At 39.4% G+C, this 24129-nt stretch overlaps 1 protein-coding gene across 14 annotated transcripts in view; it reads right to left on the reverse strand.

Moving 5' to 3' along the window:
- The window catches only part of FGGY (FGGY carbohydrate kinase domain containing), a 429508-nt gene that overhangs the window by 180331 nt on the left and 225048 nt on the right, over positions 1-24129 (reverse strand). For all 14 annotated transcript variants that reach the window (XM_032297123.1, XM_032297121.1, XM_032297119.1 and 11 more), the window contains one exon: positions 6543-6646. In XM_032297123.1, coding sequence (XP_032153014.1) covers positions 6543-6646 — 104 coding nt within the window. The remainder of the gene's footprint in view (positions 1-6542; positions 6647-24129) is intronic.

Here is a 24129-nt window from a genome sequence, read left to right on the forward strand (position 1 = left end):
GGCACTTTCTGAGCAGCACCTCAGTGCTTTCATTGTTAGGTGTCACAGCGGTCTACTGTACCATGTGGAATCCTGTCCCAGTCCACCCCTCAGATAACTTCTGCCAGTGTCACTTGTTAAAGAGACCATGACAGAGAAACTGGTCTCACTTGCCCATTCTTCTCAGCTACTAACAGAAGACCATTAGTTCATGGTACATAGCTGTTCTGTCTCCTTGCGGTGCCCTCCCAAAGGGCTCACACACACCCACATCCTGCTCTGGCCTCAGGGGAAGTCAGCTGCGAGGCTTTGTGGACACAGCAAAGAAAAACAAAGTGAAGAAGACTGAGAAAAGGGCCTACTACCAGAAACTGGGCTGGCAGGAACAGTATCTCAGTGGGAGCTGGGAAGCCATGATCCTGCAAATATCTCTTCGTATAGAAAAACCTCATCTACCTAGGACTTGAGACGGCCTCTTCTTCCTATTTCTACCACACTCCAGCCATGCATTAACTATAGTAGTTATCATTTTGTATTGTAGTATCTCCTTTTCTTGTCTGTCTTTCTCAATGTGCCTGAGCTCCTTGAAGGCAGGCATGATATTTTATCTTACTGAAGACTTTTAGCACTTAGCCAGGTAAACACACACAAAAAAGGTTTTCTTTTTCTTTTTTTTTCAATTAAAGTTCTGAGGTACATGTGCAGAATGTACAGGTTTGTTACATAGGTATACACGTGCCATGGTGGTTTGCTGCATCCATCACCTCGTCATCTACATTAGGTATTTCTCCTAATGCTACCACCCCTCATTCCCCCAGTACCATACTGTTTTGATTACTGTAGCCTTGTGGTATAGTTTGAAGACAGGTAGCATGATACCTCCAGCTTTTTTATTTATTTTTTTTTTTGCTTAGGATTGTCTTGGCTATGTGGGCTCTTTTTTGATTCTATATGAAATTTAAGGTGTTTTTTTCCAATTCTGTGAAGAAAGTCAATGGTAGCTTGATGGGGATAGCATTGAATCTATAAATTACCTTGGGCAGTATGGCCATTTTCATGATATTGATTCTTCCTAACCATGAGCATGGAACATTTTTCCAACTGTTTGTGTCCTCTCTTATTTCCTTGAGGAGTGGTTTGTAGTTCTTCTTGAAGAAATGTTTTCTTTATGTGTGAATAATATATTTTTAAAATAAATTTTTAAATTTTAGAATAGTTTTACAATATCAGATGTTTGTAAAAATCTTACATGCCTCACATCCAGGTACATTTCCCCTATCATTCAATATCTTCTGTCAATTGTATATGTCACAGTGAATGATGGATGATATATTATCATGAACTGAAGATCATAGTTTACTCAAATTTCCTTAGATTTTACCTAATGTTATTTCTCTGCTCCAGGATCCACATTACATTTAGTTATGACATCTCTTTAGGCTCCTCTTGCCTGTGATGGTTTATCTGACTTTCTCTGTTTTTTGATGAGCTGGATGACAGTTTTGAGAAATACTACTCAAGTATTTTATAGAATTTCCCTTAACTAAGATCTGTTTGATGTTTTCCTGGTAATTAGACTGGGCTTATAGGATTTGGGGATGAACAAAACGAAGACAAAGTGTCATTTTCATCACATCATATCAAGGTTATGTACTATCAACATGACTTATCATTGTTGACGTTGACCTTGTCACCTGGATGACAGAGTGTCTCTCATATTTCTCCAATGTAAAATTACTCTTCCCCCATTTTCCATACCACATTTTGTGGAAGGAAGTCGCTATGTGCAGCCCACACTTAAGGAGTGGAAAGTTCCGCTCTACCTCCTTGATAGTGGCACATTTATGTAAATTATTTGGGATTCTTCTGCATGGGAGATGTATCTCTTCTTTTCATTTATTTATTTATTCAAAATAATTTATTCACATTAGTATGGGCTTATAGATATTTATGTTATACTTTGGGTTATAATTCAATAATACTTTAATTTAATGCTTAAATTGTTCCAGTTTTGGCCACTGGGAGCTCCCTCAGTTGGCTCCCTGTGACGTATTCTCATCTTTTTTTTTTGAGAACTTCCTATCTTTCTGGCACTGCAAATACTCCAAGCTCATCTTGTATATTTCCTATCTCAGTCCTAAAATCAACCATTTCTCCAAGGAGTTCTGGCTCTTTGTACTGGATAATGGTATTATTCACCATGAACTGGACACTACATGCTTGTAAAAACTAACTCTTGGGGTATCCTTGTTTCTAGGCCATCTCTGCTAACAAAGATAGGAAATATATATGTATTTACTAACCTGTACAAGTATATGTATAGATCCATAACTATTTCTATATGTATCCTCTGCATCTATGTTAAACTAAATATGAGTTCATACTGATGTCTCTAATTCTAATCCATAACCATATGAATTGTTCATGCATGATTAATGACTCATTTTTAATAACATTGTCATATTCGGTATTTTGTGTCAGTACAATGCCACATCATTTACAAAGATGGCCTAATTTAAACCTGAACATAACTTTATGGGTAAATACTATTGCTCACATTTAACAGATGCAGAAACTGAGGCACTGAAAGATGAAGCAGCTTGCCTAAATTCACATAGTAAGTGGTGGGGGCAGCATATGAGCCTATGTCTTTGAGTTTCCACATTCATTCAATGATACAGAACCAATATCTCTACATTCATTTAAGACTGAGAAAACTTCAGTTTTGAGGGATTTAAGATGCAGAAGTAGTTCCCAGCTCTCTTCAAGTATTGTTCTGCCCAAATCTTACCTCGTCAATGCTCCTCCCTACCCCAACCCCCCAGGGTCCTCTTCCCATCTGACATGCGAACTGCAAGACAAGTTGCCAAGTTACAACGCGACTTGACAGCTCAAGAAAAGGGTGAGGGTGCAAGGGCAAGGATCAGCTACTTCTTACCCCGTGACTTTTCAACCTCTGGCTAACCCTTGCTGTGTATTATCTGGGGTTTTGGTGACTTGGTAGTAATTAACTCTGAACAAGCAGCTCTGCTTTCATGGAGTTAAAAAAAGCACAGCATTTTTTTCCTTGTTAATTAAATCAACCACAAGGAAGATAAATGTGCAGCCCATGCTCGTATCTTCTAAAATATCAAAGGCCTTAGTATGTCTTATGTTCAACCTTGGACTTTTTCTCCAGATTCCTGGAAGTAACAGGAACCTGGAAGTAGGAAGCTTCTAAGTATTTCACTTACGTGGTCATTCATTCATTCATTTATGCTTTTTGGGTGATCTAGAAAGAGGCAACCTGGATCAAGCATAAAATGTTTCGGGAATGTTGTCTCAATTAATCTACTAAAATGGAAACATCAGAAGTGAGTAAACAAGAAGAATAAGAATCCTTTAGATCATGCTGAAAACCACTTTTTAAAAAGCCCACAGCCCCCTCTGGTCCCTGCGTTCTGTTTGGTGAATTTTTCTTCACAGTGGCAGTTTTATTTGCCAGAACCACAACAAAGGGGGTCCTTGAGTCTCCCTGGGAGTGTTTCCTCAGACCTGCACGTCTCCTAGACCTCACAAAGGTGTTATTGTTGCTGGGCTCCCAGCACCTGAGGGAGATCAAAGGCACTTTCCCATGCCAGCATGACCACAGTCTCGCCCTCATGACATAACATTAAAGCTGATGATTAATCCCCTTGGCCCATAAGGTCCCTTCCCACTCCCAAGTACAAAGCAGGGTGGGGGTGGGGACTTCATTTCCAGCACAACACGACCATCATAAACTGGCATTTTATGGCCCTCATTCATCGCAACCAACTGCAGCTGCCCATCAAGCTCGTTAAAGCCCAAACAGTTGTTTCATGTGAGCCATTTACATCACTAGGAAAGTTTCATAAGAATCTCCACCATTTTTTAGTGTCTGCTATGTGCTAGGTACAAACCTACCTAATGCATGTTACTCAACAACCCTGTGAGACTGGCATCAATATCCCCAATTTGATGGATGAAAAATCTGAGGCTCAGAGAAGTTAAGCAGCTAACTCAGGTCAGAGGGCCAAAACGTGCATGAGCAGATGTCCAAGCTTGCCTCTGGACAATATAAAAGCCCATGCTCTCACCATTCCTCTATGGGTACATCAGATTCATGCACAATTTAGGGAGGCAAGGAGGTGTATCAGCTTTGGAATCATAGTGAGATTTGAGTTCTCAGCTCTAGAACTTCAAAGCTTTGTGACTTTGGGAAAATTACTGGACTTTCCTAGGTTTTAGGTCCCAAATGTATAAAATAAACAGAGTAGGGAAAGCCAGTCTCATCTCCATTAAGAGACAGTAAGACTGAGAAGGAGTGCGTCACAGAGACACTTGCATCCATTTAGATTTGCTTCTGTTCAGAAATCGGAATTGAGTGGGGTAAAAATGGCTGAAATTCAGATCTCCCAGGAGAAGCCTGATTAGATGTATTCCTGTGAAAGTATGAGATAATTTAAACAGGATTAAATCAGTATTCAGTGAAGACAATCTAACAAGTGTAGACTCACATCAAGGGAAAGAAGGGCTGGCTCCTGGGCTGGTGCCTTCTGGCTTCAAGAGGCCTCAGGCCTCTGCAGATCTCTCCCTTCAGGGACAGCTAAGCCTTATAAAAAGGTTGCTGAGTGGAAGAAATATGCTACAATGTTTTTCTTTGTTTTTTTTGTTTTTGAGACAGAGCTTTCACTCTTGTTACCCAGGCTGGAGTGCAATGACACAATCTCGGCTGACTGCAACCTCCGCCTCCAGGGTTCAAGCGATTCTCCTGCCTCAGCCGCCCAAGTAGCTTGGATTACAGGTGCCTCCCACCATGTCTGGCTAATGTTTTGTATTTGTAGTAGAGATGGGGTTTCACCATGTTGGCAAGGCTGGTCTTGAATTCTTGGCTTCAGGTGATCCACCTGCCTTGGCCTCCCAAAGTGCTGGGATTACAGGCACGAGCCACTGCACCCGGCCAAATACGCTGCAATTTTCAAATGTAGACAAGTTCCATTCAAGGCTGCCTAGACCCCAGACAAACAGTCCAGCAGGAATGTCACCTCAAGAAGATTCTATCACCCTTCACCCTCCCAGGCAGAGTCAGCCACTGTCTTCTCTGCTCAGTAAGGATAACAGCCTAGTGATGAAGAGTGAGCCCTTGTGATGTGCTTACTGACCTAGGGATGACATCCCTAGGTCACCATTCTTACTACTACTTATCGCAGAACTCCAAGTGTGAAGGAGAGGATGACTGGGAGTGAGTTCCTAGTAACAGAATGCCAAATAGCAGAGGGTTTCCCATAAATCGTAGAGATTCAGGCTGGTTAATATTACCTCATTTAATCCTCACAGCACTCTGAGGCAGATGCTGTCACTCTCTACATATTGCAGATGAGGAATCTGGGGCCCAGAGTTTAAGTAACTTGCCCAATGGCCCATAATTAGTAAACTGAGGAAGTGGGATTGGAAACTTGGGCTGGCTCCCCCCGCTATGCAACATGGGATGTCACGGGCAAGAACACCTCACAGAATACACTGGCACATAACGGATGCTTAGTATCATGAGTTCAATTTGTAGCTACATTCGGGGGCCTCGTATTATATTGTAATGTCTGTTATGACTTCATCTCATCAATGGTAGGGCTAATGTCATTCTTATATCCACAGTTTAGCACAAGAGCATAAGTAAATAAATACATGTATTCATATTCACTCAACCAAAATATTTGATGGTGAAAAAGTCTCAGAGATCCCTACAGTTGCAAAACAGTTTCACATCCCACATAATTTCCTCCATAGCTGCTCTGATTCTGCCCTGGGCTGTGTCTGCTCTACTCTCTGCTCATCTCTCTCTCCTCCCCCCACTCTCCCCTCTATTTTACTCATCTGGGAAAATTCCAAAGAGTTGTCGATTTAAGTTTAACAGAGTAATGACTTTTAAATAAAAATATGGTAGAAATGGGTACTTATCGGAATGGAATGCTTTTAGACTCATGCATTTAAAGAAGATATAAATTTTAGGGCAGACACTAAATTTTAACTGCAATCTTGGAGAAAGCCTTTCCACTAATTCATGGAGAAAAATTAACAAAGTGAAAATTGCTTATCAGTGTTCTTTTGAAGTCATGATATGCAGGCTAATTCTATAGATCATCAGGACGCTCCCAGGGAGATAGATTTATATTGACTGAGAGAGAGTTCCATGGCCAAGGAAAACAGACACTCTTTGCGGAGAAGACCCCACTACCCATTAGGGACAGATCAGTCTGGAGGAGCTAGACTTTGCCACCTTGGGATCAGACATCCCCTTTCATGACTGGGCTCTCTGGCCAGCGTGATGTCAAAAAGAGCACTCAATCCTTTTCATGCTTATTAAGAATCTGGCCCCTAGAAAAAGATCCAGCAAATATAAGCAAGGGTGTTGGAGCGGGTAGCTGGGCTTCTGGCTAGACAAAGCACAAGCAGCAGGCAGGGAAGAGAGGAAAGGAGTGCAGAGGTGAAGAAGCCAACACTCAGGGTCTCCTCCCAGGCTGCCTCCTGCTGTGTGGTGGCCTTCCCTTTGTGCTCAGTGGACTTACCCCCATGTGACAAGAAGACGTTCCACAGATGACAGCCAGCCGTGACGTCACTGGCTGCCCTTCACAGACGAGGCCGTGCCCTCTCACATCTGCCCCAATCACTCCTGTGAGAAAGGAAAACAAAACCAAATCCTCTTTAACACATAAAAAAGAGGGAGAGAAAGCTAAAAACAATCATTAACAAATCTTCTTTTTAATAGTCAAACAACATGCAGGAAGAGTCCTGTGTGTCTGGCAGTCTCAAAGGGCATATTTGCCTGCGTGGGAAAACTCAGAAACCTGCTCGGATTTTGCTTTGTTCTGGTCAATGTATAGCACCCAATGTTATAATAATGACAGTAACTGTGATTGTCATAATAAAAGCAGCAGTTATCAGTTATTTTGTGCTCACTAAATGCTAGGCACTATGCTACATATTTGCATACATGGTCTCATTTAACACCATCAAAGATATTATTAATGCTAGGCATCAGAGAAGAAACTGAGGTCTACAGAGTTTAAGTGACTTGCCCAAGGTCACACTGCTAGGAAGGAGCACAGTCAAATGGAATCTGCTTTAACACATCATATCTCAATCCCAAAGAAGCAACAGCAAAGGAATTGTCTGATGACTGAATCTTTCTGGCATCCCTAGGTCACCATTCTTACTACTACTTATCATAGAACTCCAAGTGTGAAGGAGAGGATGACTGAGAATGAGTTCCTAGTAACAGAAGGCCAAATAGCAGAGGGTTTCCCATACATGGTAGAAATTCAGGCTTCTTACCCACAGGGCTCGTACTCCTTGATACTTGCAGAGCAAGCGAAGTTACAAATGTGACAAGAGAGCTAGAGACTGTTTAGGGCCTGGAGTTGTACTCATTTTCTCAAATATCCAACAAGCCCCTTCTAGGCACAAAATGCAATATACTAGGTGTGATGTGGAAGCCACAAACATGCAGACGTGCAGAACTACAACACAAAGCTGGGGGTGGAAAGTGCTCAGGCAGGACACAGACACTGGGTCACAGGAGAGAACAGCTCCTGCTGACCTCATCAGCTCCCACGCAATGCCATGTTTGCTGTCAATCTCTGATCTTCGATGATTTTTCCCACCTCAAGACCTTCACATTTGTTCTTCCCTCTGCCTGGAATGCCATTCCGCCAACGTCTCTGTCAGGCCAACTCCTATTTAGAGGGTTTACCTGATCCTCTAGGACAGATGATTCTCCCTGTTAAATAGTCTCAGGCACCGGACCTCCCTAGCACAAAAGACACTGGTAATTTCAAAACATCATACATCCCATCTGCCTCCCTTCTATAATAAAAGTTGCTAGGAGCTGGCACTGTCTTACTCTCATGCTTAGCCTAGGACCTACCACAGTTGCCAGTTCAATGCAGGAAGTGAGAATATGAATGCTTGGGGATGCAAGGATGAAGAAGACAAGCCCCTGCTTGGGAAAAACGGGAACACTAAAAGGAGCATTTCAATGCAGGGAAATCAGTACTGTATACCACAGGAGGGGCCACAAGGCCAGCTAACCCACCTAGAGGGGCCCAAGGAAGTTCAGTCTATACAAAATTCTGCAGAACTTAGCAAGGTAAATGGCAGGGTAGGAGTGTCTCGTCAGGCCACAAATCCCCAGATATTGAAGGCACTGCCTGCTCAGCAGCAGCCCTTTCTAGAAAGTAACGTGAGAAAAAGGCCAGAGACAGGCCTCTTATGGCTCTCAAGGCTCTTCCACTGCTTTTTCCAAATTCTACCTTCTGGGACACAGCAACTTGTGAATGTCTGCTTTTGTTCAGAGGTCCAGCAGCAGGGGGAAGTAAGACTCTTCCAAACTTTCTGTGTTAGTTATCACAGTAGTTAGATTATCAACAACTAGGCGATAGAGGCCTGAGACTTTCATCTGCAAGAATCATTGGCCCACGTGTTTTCAGATCAAGTCCCCTGCTCCACTCAGTCTTGTGGGGCTGCCCCTGCAGGCAGCACTTCCCAGACTCAAGTCAGCCAAGGTTGGCCCTGCTGGGACATCTGGGGCTGGAGGAAAGGGGACGCAAGAGTCTACCCCATTCTCTTCTGTCCCAGGCAGAACTGCTTCCCCTTCACCATTTGGGCTCTGGTGACAGGGTTGCCATGGCTCCAGCATCTGCTGGTGTCCCTTGCCCTTAGACTGTGGGAACACCACCTCCCTCCTTAGTCCCTCCAGTCTGGGGATGTTGGCAGCTTCCATTTCACTGATCTCTGATTTGCTTCACAGGGAATGTAGCCCTTCTCAGCTCCTCTGTCATCAGTCACCATTTTTGGGTATTAAATTATCTGTTTTTTAAACATTTAGAGTGGTTTATGTCTGGCTGGGTGGATCTTGATACGATTCCCCATTTAGGGCACAAAGTCTTTTGTACAGGAATAACCCTAGATATGAGCTCATTTTAACTGAGCTCTTTTTACATGCTCTTTCTATACATGTTTCATTTTATTCTTACAACAACCTAATGTGATAAGTACTAGTATTATCCTCATTTTACCGATAAGAAAACCGCAGCTTAGAAATGAGCAGTAACTTCACCAGGGTCACACAGCTCACAAGGAACAGGGCTGTGATTCACATTCAGGTAATCTGATTCCAAAGTGCTAGTCCTTTGCCACCAAAACTCAAGGGTTTTTCTCTAGGATAAAAATCCAATAGCCAGGCAGTCAATGTTTACTTATCTATATATCTCAAATGGTGGGATCTTAAATATATTGATTTTGAGATCCACGATAGAAAACAAGTTGGCCACTGCTGGTCCACAGCTTCATAAGTAGGTTTGAGGAATTCCCAAGAAACACCAACATTTACTGGTTGCATACACATAGAGTACAGGCAAAGTTAATGTTACAGGGTCATTCAATCCTTAAAAGGAATTAAAATGAAGGAAAAATAAATGTGTAGGAAATATTTATTTGTTTCTTCTCGGGTTAGGAGATTCATTGTTGCTATATCTAGACTTAGAACTTGAGAGCTAGTGTGCTATTACGAGAAAAGGATGCATTGGGAGACAGAAGGACCTGCTATAAAATGAGGAAAGTAACAACATCAAATGGTTGCTTTGATATTGCAGAAATGCTTTAAAAATTTGATTAACAGTAGCTCTGTCAGCATCACCACTATCACTCTCTCCATCATCTCCATCATCATCATCATCATCATCACCTGAATCCCCTCTGAAGAGGCAATTGGATTCTTTCTTCTTTTCTAGTAAACATATCAGATATCAAAGATGGGCTGGATGCTATGCTAAGCTCTTTGAATGTTCTCTCATTTAATCATTGCAACATCCATAAAAGGTAATATTCTTTCTTCCTCTCAATAGATGCAGAAGCAGAAGAACAGTGTTCAGGTAACCTGTTCAAGGTCACACAGATTTAAGAAGCAGTGCCAGGATTTGACCTTGTTCTGTCTGACTCCAAAGCTTATGTTCTTTCTACACTCCCTCACTTTATGATGTTATAATTGTCTTATATAATGAAAACATACTTGGAAGTGCTAGTTCATCAGGAAACACAGTGAGAGACATGGGCTAAGAGTTAGAAAAAATGAGTTTCAGCCCCAATTCTGCCACAAATGGCCTAAAAGTTTGAACCGGTTCTTTTATCTCCACAATGAGAGAAGTGAACTACAAATGGAGGTCCTTCCTCAGCCATTCTCAGTATATACACAGTTCTTCTCCTAAAATATGAGGTCAGATGTCTTCTTATCAAAAATTGTATATATTGAGCAGGACTAGCCTGATTTTCCTTCAAGAGAGGTTATCTGTGCTCTGCCTAATGTCCACCTCAATTCAGTAGCCCTGCATAGCTGATGTTCACTTCAAGACCACATGAATAGGAGAGCTGACATTTTTCCTTTGGCCACACAGTGCTCTGATGGGTTATTCCAGAGAAAAGAGGTTCAGAGACAAGCAGGAAAAAGCAACAAAAGGTGGGAGAAGCTGTCTTCTTTCTGGAGAAACATATTTTGCAATCCATAGAGGAATCACAGACTGCACATGTACATCAGGAAACAATTCACAAGATGTGATTTTGACACAAGTGCAGCTCTCGGTACAACTGGGGCCCTTCATATGACAATATCAGTGTCAGTTTATTCTGCAATCCTCAAAATGTTTAAGGGGCAAAATTAGCAGCTCAAGAAACGGGCATAAAAAAATAGTGACATTATTAACTGTGTTTTCCCTGAAACTTGCACAATGCTCAGCCGATGGTGGTGGCTCAATTAATATTTGTTGAACTAAAAAACAAATAGCAGAAAATCAGGCTTACTGACTCAATTAATTAAATGTCTCCCACCCCTCAACGTAACACAGATAGTTCTTATCAAGCAATGTTTAAAAAGAATGTTAAAAAAAGGAACATTTAAAACTTCATGAACAGCTCTCTTATTCACTTTAATATGCTGTCTCCTCCTTTCCTCTCTCCCATTCATTCAACCAACAATATGTCCACCCAAGCATTGAGTAGCTACTAAAATGATGTAAAATAAAAAAGACTCTGCAAATGTTATGATTAAGAGTACATTTTCCTATAATTTATCAAGCTATGACAGTTCTGAAAGCTTACAGGGTTATATAGAAGAAAAACATCCTGAGTTCTTGCAGTTGTGTTATAATTATCTCCTACTTTTATAGCCATATAAAGTACTTTATAGCTTGTAAAGTATCCTCAAACACTGTAACCTTCAATTAGTCTTTAGAAAATCCTGTGATATGTGTATTTTATTTCCAGTTTACAGTTGAAGAAACTGAATTTCAGAAAGGTGAAGTAATTTAGTTGAGTTTATTTAGTGACTTAGAGGCAGAAGTTGGGCTCAGACTAGGATTTTCAGTCTCTGAGTCTGATGTATTGGCATTTAAGATTCTCTTAAAATAACAACCTTAGGCACCTTCTCTGAAGTCTCAAAAAGGATAAGAAGGGTTTTGAACATTACTTAAGACTCTATCAATTTGAGACTCTTGATTCAGCCATTTGGATGAATGAACTGACTGATAAATCACATCCAATGAGTTTCTTGCCAAAGCTGGCTGGGAGGTTCCTGGAGTTCCTGGAGAGGAAAGTCTCCAGAGAAGGCTCTCAAGAGACCACCAGCTCCATGTATGTAAACTGACAACTGTATCCTCCTGGAAGAATCATATCAAAGACATGTTCTCTGCAGAGGACTAACACCATACTACATACAAGTAGCCACTGAATTCTATTATTTTGACTAACATTCATTTATGTTATACAGAATTCATTATATTGGGTTAGTATTATAGTGCAGTGCTTAAAAATAAGGACTCATTCATCATGTGATTTTGGTTAAGCTTCTTATCTTTACACCTCGATTTCCACATCTCTACAATATGAACAGTATGCTCCTTACAGTATTATTATAAGAATGGCATATGTTAATATATATGTAAAATGCCTACAACAGTGCTAGTAACAGAATTGTGATGATGGAAATGTTCTATATCTGCACTGTCCAATACAGTAGATACCAGACACATGTGGCAATTGAGCCCTGAAAATGTGACTAGTACAACTGAGGACTAAATTTTTTATTCTGTTCTAATTAATTCACATTTAAGTAGCAACATATAGCTAGTGGATATTATATTGAACAGTACAGATTAAAACCTGCCTAGTACTATATGAACCTTTGCTGTTTTTACTATTTTTATTATTGTTATTGCTGCTTTTGTTACTTTACCTACTTCTTTAGGGTTGGACTTGAATCCCTCTTCATCCCCTTGGGCAAAAATGCCTTGATCCCTTAGAACTTCAATTTCCATATAGGAAGAATTTGGATAGCAATACTTACCCACAAAGTTGCTGGGAGAATTAAGTGAGATTTAGGTGGAACACATCAGTACTCAATAAATGGGAACTGTTCCTTCCAGGACCTACAGAAGTGCCTGGCACAAGCAGGACTCCATATGGGTGGTTCCTTTTCTCCTTATTCCTGAATTGCTTTGCTGGTCCGTGGCCCTAAGCATTTGTTTAATTTGCTCCCTCTGCCTAGGATATCCTTTTCCACCAATACACTTCATCCCATGACAATCCTGGGGAGCACGGACTCCATTTTGAAAACTCAGTTGCAGCATCAGAAACCTTTCCTGATCACATCTCCCCACATCCCCAAAACACCCCAGCCCAGCAGAACTGACCAAGCCTCCTTCCATTTTATCTTATCTCCTGACCCTCTGTGGATTCCATCACTGTATCTGTAGTTTATGTGTTTGCACAGACAATATAAACAAATCCCTCTACTAAACAATGAGCAAACAGAGGCCAGGCCAAGTCTTCACACTGCAGTGGCTCACTATTTTTTGTTGTTATCATTGATGAATGAATGAATGAATGAATGAATAAATAAATAAATAAATAAATAAACGTGTGTGGCAGAAGTCACATACTAGTAAAGCACAAGACATTTTGTAGGTAAAAGTAGCACACTTATTAATGGACAAAGGCTCTGTGTCTTAAATATGAATAAAGGTGAAAAATATTGATGGGTTTTGAGTGACAACTCATGGGTAATAATGTAATTACTGGAGCTTCACAACATACCTTGTCAAAAATCACTGGTAAAGACTAAAGGTTCTAAGATCCTTGATTATTAGGAGATTGCTTTGTGCTTGATACTTTGCAAATATTATATTTGATTCCCACAATGATTTTGCAAGGTAGTTATTATCACATTGATATACAAATTGAGAAAAGGAGAGTGAAGTTTTCAAGCAACTTCTACAAGGTCCCACACTGCTACATTGCAGGGGACTTGGGGATGGGACTATACCATACCCAGATCTATCTGACTGTAACTGTACCTTACCTAACATTGTCTCATGGAGCCCACAAAAGCTAGTTCCTTTCTTTTCAACTGTTTATAGGAACTCTAAGTATTACCAAACAATAGCATAGCTGAACTCAGATCTCTTTCAGGACTTACTGTCAAAATACCACTAAAGCAAACCCAAAGGGTTAACCTCAAGCCTAGCAAATGCAGGGGAGTAAAATAGTCAAAAAGATAACCCCAAAGTTTCATGAAGTATTGCTTTGACCTTGAAAGAAACATGGTCTAGAACTTACCCCGACTAAATCCTAAAGAAGGTTTACTTTAAAAAACAATCCTGTTTTAAGTCAACAGAGAAATTTTACATACCTTGACATTGCCATGACCCCCTCCCCCTCAACCCTCCCACTCTCTGCAGAGCAGGAAAGGTAATAGGGAAGGTCTTTGTCTACATGAGATGTAGACAGACATTTACTAGATATCTGAACTAGTTAGGGTGTAATGATTCAAAGCAAGGACTCTGGAACTACACTGCTTGGTTTCAAGTCTGGCAAGTAGGTCAAATCACTTAAGCTTCCTGGGTCTCAGTCTCCTGACCTATAAAATTGGAATGATGAAAGAATGTAGCTTACAGGGCTATCATGAAGATTAACTGAGTGGAACAATGCCTGGGACACAGTTTACTCAATATAGTTTCACCACTATTGTTGTTACTACTGACAACTTCCAATCTTCGGTGTTAATAGCAAGGCTTGGCAAGACAGTTCATTTGCTTTCATCACAGTGTGTGCTTTGCCAGAGTTATTTGGGTTTACTCAGATTGACTGGAACATCTGTTTTTTGTCCTTGACTATACAACTGATGACAAAATAATTGGGGGCCCAGAGGAATAAGGAAAATGAGGCACCAGGTAGTAGGCAGAATCCAGGCTAGCATTTTAAACATTAGGAATAAACCAAAATCTGTTTATTTCACTAGAGTCACAATGACATGTAGCACCATGCATCCTGCAATTTAACTTGGGATGGCATTCATCATTTCTGTCTTCATGCCACACTCCTCCATGACTTATAGCAATCAGAAGCCAATTAAAGAGGCTGGTTGGATTGGAAGGAGTGGAGAGAATAAAGAACAGACCCTCTGATAACTGGGTCTCAACTCCTCAGTTTCTCCCTTCTACCCAGAAAGATCACATCTCAAAGGTAGGCTAATAGGTATGGCTTGGAAATCTGAGACTTTAGAGAAAACTAGAAAAATCTACAGTGAGGACAAAGCAAAAACTTGATTTCAGAAATTCCTTTCTTCCTAACCTCAACACAGCCTCTACATTACTTAGACGTTACCATCTGTGACTTCAGAAAAGACAATTTTTCATTCTTAGACATTAGGCACAGTAAAGCAGCAGGCTGAAATCTAACTGAAATGGCCAAGTTAACTCATAAAAATTACTTTGCAAAAATTATAAACAGAAACAAAATTAAGAGAACTGGGCTAAGCACCACAAATGCATCTTGTAGAATAAGTTCCTTAAATAGATCTAATACTGTGACTGTAAAGCATACAAATGCCTCCGGAAAATTTATAACTTTATTAATTCAACAGCTATTTACTGATCCCCAATTATAAGCTAGGAACTATGCTGGGTGCTATAATCTAAAGATGAAAGTTGTTTCTTTGTATTCTACAAGATTCCAGTCTAGTAGTGGTGGAAAAATACACAGGCAGACATTTATCAGACAATATGGAGTGACCAGTGACTCAGGTCTGAATAGGAAAGCACCATCCTTATATCTGGAGATGAAGGATCACAGGGATGAATCTGAGCTAAAAGGTTTTGCTACATTCCCCAATTTATTACCATTAAATCATGCCCTTCTTGCCTTATCATATTTTTCCATGTCTGTCTACACTTCATCAAGCCTAACATAAAAATACTCAAGTTTAACTGTTCCTCTGGGTCTGCATTTCTGTATGATGGCTAGCATGTCACATAAAACATATTACATAAATGTGTATGCTTCTCTCTTGTTAATCTATCTTTTGTTAAAAGGGCCCCAGCTATGAACCTCAGATAAACAGAAGAAAAGATAACTCTCATCCTCTACACTCTATTAAGTCCAGGGCCCAAGGAACCCCCCTTATTCTGGGGCAAACTGGAATAGTTGGTCATGCTACGTGTAAGGCAAGAGCCTTGTGCTTGGGATATAGGCACTACTTAATAAATGTTAGTGGGAGAAAGCAGGACTAGCTTGCCTTCCACAACCTTATCTTGCTCCTAGACAAAGGGTCTCATTTATAAAATTATTCAAAGGCTCCTTGAAGGTAGAGAAAGTAATCAGCACCCCAGATAATCCCCTAAAAAACATAAAACGAAACAGTGAAATGCTTCAGGAAAACATCAGGAAAGAGATGGGAAGTGATAGGATAAGTTCTTTAGGACATTTGAAATAGAAGAAGCCTGAAATTTAAAGAAAGAAAAAATCTTAATTAACAGGCTAGCTCTCTTCTCTTTCCAACCTCTGATGCTAAACTCAGTACCACCTTACTTGATATGAGTTTCGGTTGCAACAGAAACTTCCAAAGGTTTTGTTGGGGTTAGTTGAACATTGACAGATTCTTCACAGATTGGAATTAACTCAGAGCCAAAGCCAGGCCAAGTTTCTATAAAGGCTAGGATTTTTCCTGGGGAGGGTCAGAGGGCTCTCCTACATCTACACTGATTAATTTATCCTTGACCCAAGCTTCGGACAGTAAGAACAAAAAGACGAATAGATCCAGAAGCTGGATGTTGATTCTATTCCTTGCCTGTCACCACTATTCCTAGGAGACTGTAGATGGGAATGTAAGGTGAACCCCACCACTGGGTAAGTGTCAGGTCAAGGGCTCAGAGATTTAAGTGATATGCAGAGCAGCTAGGGAGGAAAAACAAAGCAAATCAACCCTAACCAGGATAAAAGGCCCCAGGTTGCAGCACAATGAATGACATGCAGTTAACATAGTTTCAAAGAGAATAATGGCTTAGATAAACAAATAGTGTAGACTACGAGAGTAAAAATGAATTACAGAAAATCTCATGAGGTATGCACTGACATTTTTCAAACCTGCAGTTGAAATGACATCTCTGCTTCTACTGAGGACAAGATTTAGCTCTCCTCTCCACCTCTGCACCTGCTCTTGACATCTGCCCACCTTCTCTGGACAGCAGTCCCAGCCAGGCTTTGCTCTCCTTTCTCTGTGCCCATCCTAGGTGCCTTAGGGAAGGGGTGCCTGTGAGAAAGGGCACTGGCTTTGAGGGAGACATTTCTAAATATCACCACTTACATGACCTCACACAAATGAGCTGAGTTACCTGGGCCTCTGACCTCCCATCTCTAAAAGGAAAATGATGATTTAAAAGTAAAAAAATCTCCAGGCGCAGTGGCTCACGTCTGCAATCACAGCACTTTGGGAGGCTGAAGTGGGCGGATCACCTGAGGTTGGGAGTTCAAGACCAGCCTGACCAACATGGAGAAATCCCATCTCTTTAAGTACAAAATCAGCCAGGTGTGGGGGTGCATGCCTGTAATCCCAACTACTTGGGAGGCTGAGGCAGAAGAATCGCTTAAATACAGGAGGAAGTGGTTGCGGTGAGCCAAGATTGCGCCATTGCACTCCAGCCTGGGCAACAAGAGCAAAATTCCATCTCAAATAAACTGTAATAATAAATAAATAAATAAATAAATAAATAAATAAATAAATAAATAAATGTATAAATCTTGGCTTGAAAGAACAGTGCTGTCACATGTTCAGCCGTGATTAATAGTATTTCCCTTCTCTGTTTAGAAGTATTCAATTCAGTAAACATTTACAGAGCACAACTTTACATCAGGCAGTGTGCTCAACACTGCTGGGAAACAAAAGTAATCTGTGTCCTCAAAGAGCTTATAATCTCTTGAGAAGCCAAGAACATGACAGAGGCAGACTCATAGCTGCAACAGAGGACAAACAAGTCTTCTAACAAGAAGTAGTAATTCCTGCTGTATGGGCCTAAGAAGACTTCTTTACTGAGACCCTTCTTCCTCTGACCTTATGATTAGAAGGATCTCCTCCACCCTGGTTGTGGCTGCTGACTCCTGGCCACAAAAATGGCTTAGCTGTTATCATCATCATTGGCTAGTAGTTGTGTAGTATTTACCCATGTCAGGTGCTGTTTTGAGTGCTTTAGGTAAATTAACTTATTTAATTCTCTAAACTGCTATGATGCCCATTTTGGAGATAAAAACCTTAGACTCAGCATGTTCAGTAACTGACACATGATGACAAAGAAAGTAGGTGACAGCATGGAAAATAAACTTAGGTAACTGGCTTAGGTAGCCAGAAATCATACTTTTCTAACCATTATGCTGTTGAAATGGTATTATATATATCCCTGTACATGTTTTTTGGTACACTCAAGTACACGTTTCTGTTGGATATATTCTGCATATCCATATTATTTTTCATTTTCCTTCTGCTTTTTCTTTCAAATTCTGTATTTCAAAGGAAATAATTTTAAAAGAGTTCTTTTTTTTTTTTTTTTTGAGATAGAGTTTCACTCTTGTCACCCAGGCTGGAGTGCAATGGCACAATCTTGGCTCACTGCAACTTCTGCCTCCTGGGTTCAAGCAATTCTCCTTCCTCAGTCTCCCAAGTGGCTGGGATTACAGGTGTGTGCCACCAAGCCTGGCTAGTTTTTTATATTTTTAGTACAGAAATGGTTTCGCCATGTTGGCCTGGCTGGTCTCGCACTCCTAACCTCAGGTGATCCACCCACCTCAGCCTCCCAAAATGTTGGGATTACAGGCGTGAGCCACTGGGCTCAGCCTAAAGATTTTAAAAATAAAATTCAATCCACCACTTTGAAGTACCAGTAGGCAAACCTGGAATATGTCTAAGTCAGTCCTGTTTTCTTGTGAGCTCTTTGGAAATGGTAACTACCCAAACGGCTAGAGGTAGTAACTGGGCCAGACAAGATGGAGCAGCTACCTTCTTGCCAGGATTTCCAGCTCTGCACAGGCCTAGCAGCACCTGCTGTGCTGTCGGTGGGCACTGTGCCCTCAAATTAGACAATCCTTTTCATTGTCCATATCCTCCCTCCATGAGCTGTCTGCTTGCCAATCTACAGCTGAAATTCAGGCAGGCTGACAGATGTTCTTACCTTCTCCTCCTTTCTACCCTCTTTTTATGGGGCTGTGTGGCCCACAGCAGAGACGAAAGAGGCTCAGAATCCCTGGTTATACATACAAGAGAAACTCACTGTAATAACATTCCATGGAGAAAGTAATCACTGATGAACTAATTTCGGCTGAGGAAACTGCAATCTTATCTAATACATTGTTTGAGAAAGGCTCACTGTTAAAGGTAAAAAAAACAAACAAAAAAAAACAACTTGCCATCACTATCACTAACATGGATTGTGCACTAAAAAAGAGGATTCTTAACATAATTTTCCCTTTCTTGATTACTCATGATTACCAGTATAGCAAGGTGGGAGTAGAATTTAACATTTATGAAGTACCTAACACAGGCAGGAAGTGTGTTGAGTTGGGAGTTGCTCCTGTGTGCTGACGAATAAAGTGACATACCCTGACTTCACTTCTAACAAAATCCTTCTCTACTTGCCTATTAATTACCACTCACCTCCTCCTCTCCATTCTTCACAGTCAGATTATTTCATACTCATGTCTGCATTCCCAGTGCCTAGCACAGGACTGCCTGAAGCTTTTGATATTTTTAATAAACTTTATCAATGAAGTATAACCTATATTATAAAGCTACAAATTTTAAGTATAGAGTTTAGTGAATTCTTGCAAAGTAAACATACCTATCCAGATCAAGAAATAAACCCCTTCAGGTCCTTTTCCAAATACCACGTCCTACCAGAGATAACCACTGTCCAGATGTCTAGACCACAGGATTTACTTAAACCGTTCAGTGTATTTTCTTTGTGCCAGCTTCAGTCATCCATGTTTGTGAGATTCAACCACATTGCTGCATGTAGCAATACTTGGTACATTTTTGTTGCTGTATAATCCTCCACTCCATGAATATATCAAATATTGATTAATTCGACTATTGATGAGAACTGGGAGGTTTGTTTCCAGTTTTTGCTTACTGCAAATAATGATTTTATGTGTATTACTGCATATGTATTTTTTTTCTGGTACACATTTCTGTTGGATATATGTCTAAGAATAGGATTGCTGAATCATAGCATATCAGGATACTGCCAAACTGTTTCCCAAAGTGTGGACATACTTCCACAGCAATGCTTGGGCATTTTAGGTGTTTCATAACCCCATCAATACTTGGCATTATCAATCTTTTTGATTTTAGCCAACCTGCTGGGTGTATAGTGATATCATAGTACGGTTTTAATTTGGACTTTCCTAATGACTAATGAGGCTAGAAAACTTTTCATACCTTATTGTCCACTTGTATATCCTCTTTTCCGCAAAGCCACTCAAACATATATATGCACACATTTATATACACACACACATGCACAAACATATATATACATATTTAACCATTTTCCTGTCAGCATGATTGTGCTTCTCTCATTAATGTGTAGAAATTCTTTATATACTCTGGATACATATCTTTTGTTATATGCATTGAAACTATTTCCTTCCACTTTGTGGCTTGCATTCTCACTCTTAGTGGAATCTTTTGATTAAAAGAAGTTTCTTATTTTAACAAAGTCCCATTTACCAATCATTTTCTTTATGGTTGTATTTATATTAATGTCCTATTTAGGAAAATTTTCTGTCTCAATGTCATGAAGATCTTGTCTTTTAGGAACTTGATTTTTTTACATTTCATACTTGTCTCTAATCTATTTGGAATGTATTTGCATGTACGGTATAAGGAGAAGGGCCAAAATTCAATTTCTTCCATACTGATAGCCAATCAGCAGAGCACTATTTCACTGAAAAATATATTGTTTCCTTACAGCTCTGAAACACCACCCTTGCCACAAATTAACTGTCCATACATGTGTGAGTTTGTTTCTGGGCTCCTTAATCTGTTTTCCTCTGGTTTATCTGTCTGTCCTTGCCTCAGTATCAGTCTTCATTACTTTATAACAAGTTCTAATATGTGTCATTATGAAGTTCTCCCAACTTTGTTCTTTTTTAAGATTGTCTTGATTATTATTGATTCTTTTGTTGCAAGTTTTAGAATGACTACCAGTTTCCATCCTCTCACACATAAATCTGTTAGAATTTTGAAGTGGAGTACACTGAATCTATAGAACAATCTGGAAGAAACTGTTACATTTATATTGTTTTCCAATCAATGAACATTATATATCCCTCCATTTATTTACGACTTCTTTAGTTTCTCTCAGTTTTATAGCTTTCTGCATAGATGTTTTACACATCTTTATTCCTAGGTCCTTACTATTTTTATTCTATTGTATGTCATGCTATTTAAAAAAAAATTTATTTTCTAAATGGTTGCTTCTGGATTACAGAAATAAAATTGAATTTTATATTGACTTTCTGCAAGAGCAACCTTGCTAAATTACTTATTATTTTAAATATTTTATCTATGGATTCTCTTGATAGTCTATATGTGTATAATTGTGTCATCCATGATGTTAGCTTTATTTATTTCTAATTCTTACACTTTCAATTTATTTTTCTTGACTTGCTGTACCGGGTAGGCTCTGTGGAATAAAAGTGGTAAGAGTTGGAACATTTTTAATATTTCACCATTAAGTATGGTATTTGCATTAGATTTTTTTCTTTGTTGATATCCTTAATCAAAATAAGTTCCTTTCTACCCCTAGTTTGCCATGATTTTTTTTAAAAATCATGAATATGTGCTAAATTGTATCAAAAGCACTTTTAAACAACTGTTAATATAATGTAATTTTCTCTTGTATCCTTTTAATATGGAATTGAATTAATTGAATATTCAAAAGTTAAAATAACTCATTTGAGTTCTTTTACAAGTCTTGAGAAAGTTTTGGCCAATATCTCTTCAAATATAGCTTCTATATATTATTTATTATCTTTCTTCTCTCATTCTTGGACTCCAGCTACATCTCGGTTAGACCCCTTTACCATGCTCCATATAGCTCATACTTGTTTGTGTATTTCATGTATTTTCCATCTTTCTGTATATTAGCTGTAGTATGGATGATTTTTTTCATATCTGTGTTTTCGTTCTATAATTCTCTCTTCAATTATATTGCATGCTGTTGACTTTATTCCACCTATTCAGTTCTTAATCTCAATTATTAGTTCCACTTTTATAATTCCTATTTCTTTTTCTATTTCCCAGATTTCTGCTAAAATCCTCATCTTCTCCTATAATTTCTTGATCATATTAATCACAGATATGTTAGAATTCATGTCAAATACCACCAGCATATGGATTTTCTGTAGGTTTGTTTTTACTCTTGATTTTTGAAATTGTTCATATTTTACATTTTACATTTATTTTCTATTGAATGCAGGCATTACATATGAAACCTTTTTGGTATAACTTGAGCTTCTGATTATGTTACCTACCTCTAGGAAGGATATAACCTTGCTTCTTGCAGTTAGCTCAAGTAGGGATAGATGATCTGAATTTAATCAGATGGTGATTTAATTCAAAGCTGGTCTTCGGTCTTTGTAAAGCTTGTCTATTTTTAGTTTATGCTTATTCTCAGGGTCCCAACTAACACCTAGAGAATTTACTAGTATTCTCTCTCTTCAATGATGCTCAAACTCAAATATTTATACTTCCAGCCTGCAGACTGCCCAACTGGTGTTAAGCTTCTTGGCCTTTGAGTTGCAGATTTCAACTCAGCAAATGCTCAGAGTGTATTAAAAAATGGTAAAAATGTTGAGTCCAAATCTCAGCAAATCAGCAAATGCTCAGCATGTAAAAGGGCAGAAATGTTGAACCCAGCTCTCTAGTCTTCTCTTTTGATTTTGGCCTCTCAAGTGCTTTAGTAAAGGTTTGTTTGTGAGTTATATATGTGGGTACATTTAATTTTCTCCAGCTTTTTATTTCTGGAAACCAAGAGTATACTCCATTATTGCGAGAAAAAAAAAATCAATAAATGGTAAGTGAATAAATTAATGAATTAAATACTGTCTATTTGTGATCACATTTATTCCAACACCACCACTTCAATTGCTATTGAAGTTTTGGCATATAAAAGCAGATACATTAGAAGAAAAACATGAATCTTGATCTTCTTACCTATATAAAAAAGTGAAGTTTGAAGAGGTGACTTGTAGAAGTTATGTAATTGGTAAGGGCAGATTGGAAACTTACACTCAATCCTTCCTGACCCATAGACTCTGCTTATTTCTGTTAAACAGTGCCATGCTATCATTGTCCAGTGCACTCTTGCTTCAGAGAGCTATATATATAGCATTTTCTGCCCATGCATTAGAGGACCCTATCACTGTTCATCAGCCTATGTTTAATTTTCTAATGCCCCCTCCTGTTCCACTGATACGGCCTTGGTATTGATTTGGCTCCGGCCTTCAAGGTCTCTTATAACAGTGCCATTGGTCAGGCACGATGGCTCATTGCCTGTAATCCAAGCACTTTGGAGGCCAAGGTGGGCGGATCACTTGAGGTCGGGAGTTTAAGACCAGCCTGACCAACATGGTGAAACCCCATCTTTAAAACAAAAAACAAAAAACAGTGCCGTCTTCCGATCCATTAACCTCACCGCCTCCAAAGTCTCTGTTTACAAGACAGTACCTTAAGGATAAAAAATTCCAAACTCTTTTAAATGATGTTCAAGGCCCTCAAAAACTTTGTCCTCACATATATCTCTCACACTTCCATTTCGGCACTACAGTATACCCAGTATTCTGCAGCCAAAGGGGTACCTCATGCTTCTGAATCTTAGGGCATACTACCTCCCTCTGCTTCCCTCTCCTTCTCACCTTCCTCCCAGCCTGGCCATCTTGTCCAGCTGATAAATTCCTATTTCTCCATCCTATTCATCTTTAAGTGTCAAACCAATATCACTTTTAGGGGAAGGGGATGGAATTTTACTAACCTGCTCAGGCAAAGTGAGTTTAAACTCCTGTAACAGCCCAGACACGCTTTGATCAGACACTTCCCACATCATACTAGGATGGCTTACTTGTCTGTTTCTACAATTAGAATAGGAGCTCTCTGAGGACAGAGATTGTAATTTGTTCATATTTTTATGTTTGGTGCCTAGCACAGCACCTGACATAAAAGGAAGATAAGCTACCTGTTGGTTGCAGCTAGGAGAAAATAATATTTTTGCATAGTCAGCTATTAATGATTAAAAACTACAACATATTTTATCTATAATTCTAAGTCAGCAGTACTGGGTGACAGCCGGAGAATAATCCTTGTACTTTCCTAGTGTGTGGACTCTGTGGCAAGTGTTTTCTCAGCTTTGGGAGGCCTTTTGCTTTGCTTTCTTAACTTCAGGATTTATCGTTCTACTTTAAATGAATGAGTATACTGGATATCTCCATTAAAGACAATAGATTTAAATGAATACCCAGTTTATTGAGTGGATGAATTACTCTGACTGCCTTGAAGTTAACAAGTTATTATTATCTCCTGACAAATATGAGACAAAATCCATTTCAAATTAAAAAGGAAAAATATTTTTATATACATTTAATTTAGTAATAGCAAGGCAAATAAAAAGTACTAGTAGAATATAAAGAACATCAAAAATTTTAAGTAACTCTTGCCTAATGCATGGATTTGTTTTAAAAAGTTGTCAAACTCCCTGTCTTCTTTTCAAGGCCCACTGTCACAAC

Source organism: Sapajus apella, unplaced genomic scaffold (genome assembly GCF_009761245.1).
Source record: "Sapajus apella isolate SASKATOON/1434 unplaced genomic scaffold, GSC_monkey_1.0 scaffold36, whole genome shotgun sequence".
NCBI classification, from domain to species: Eukaryota; Metazoa; Chordata; class Mammalia; order Primates; family Cebidae; genus Sapajus; species Sapajus apella.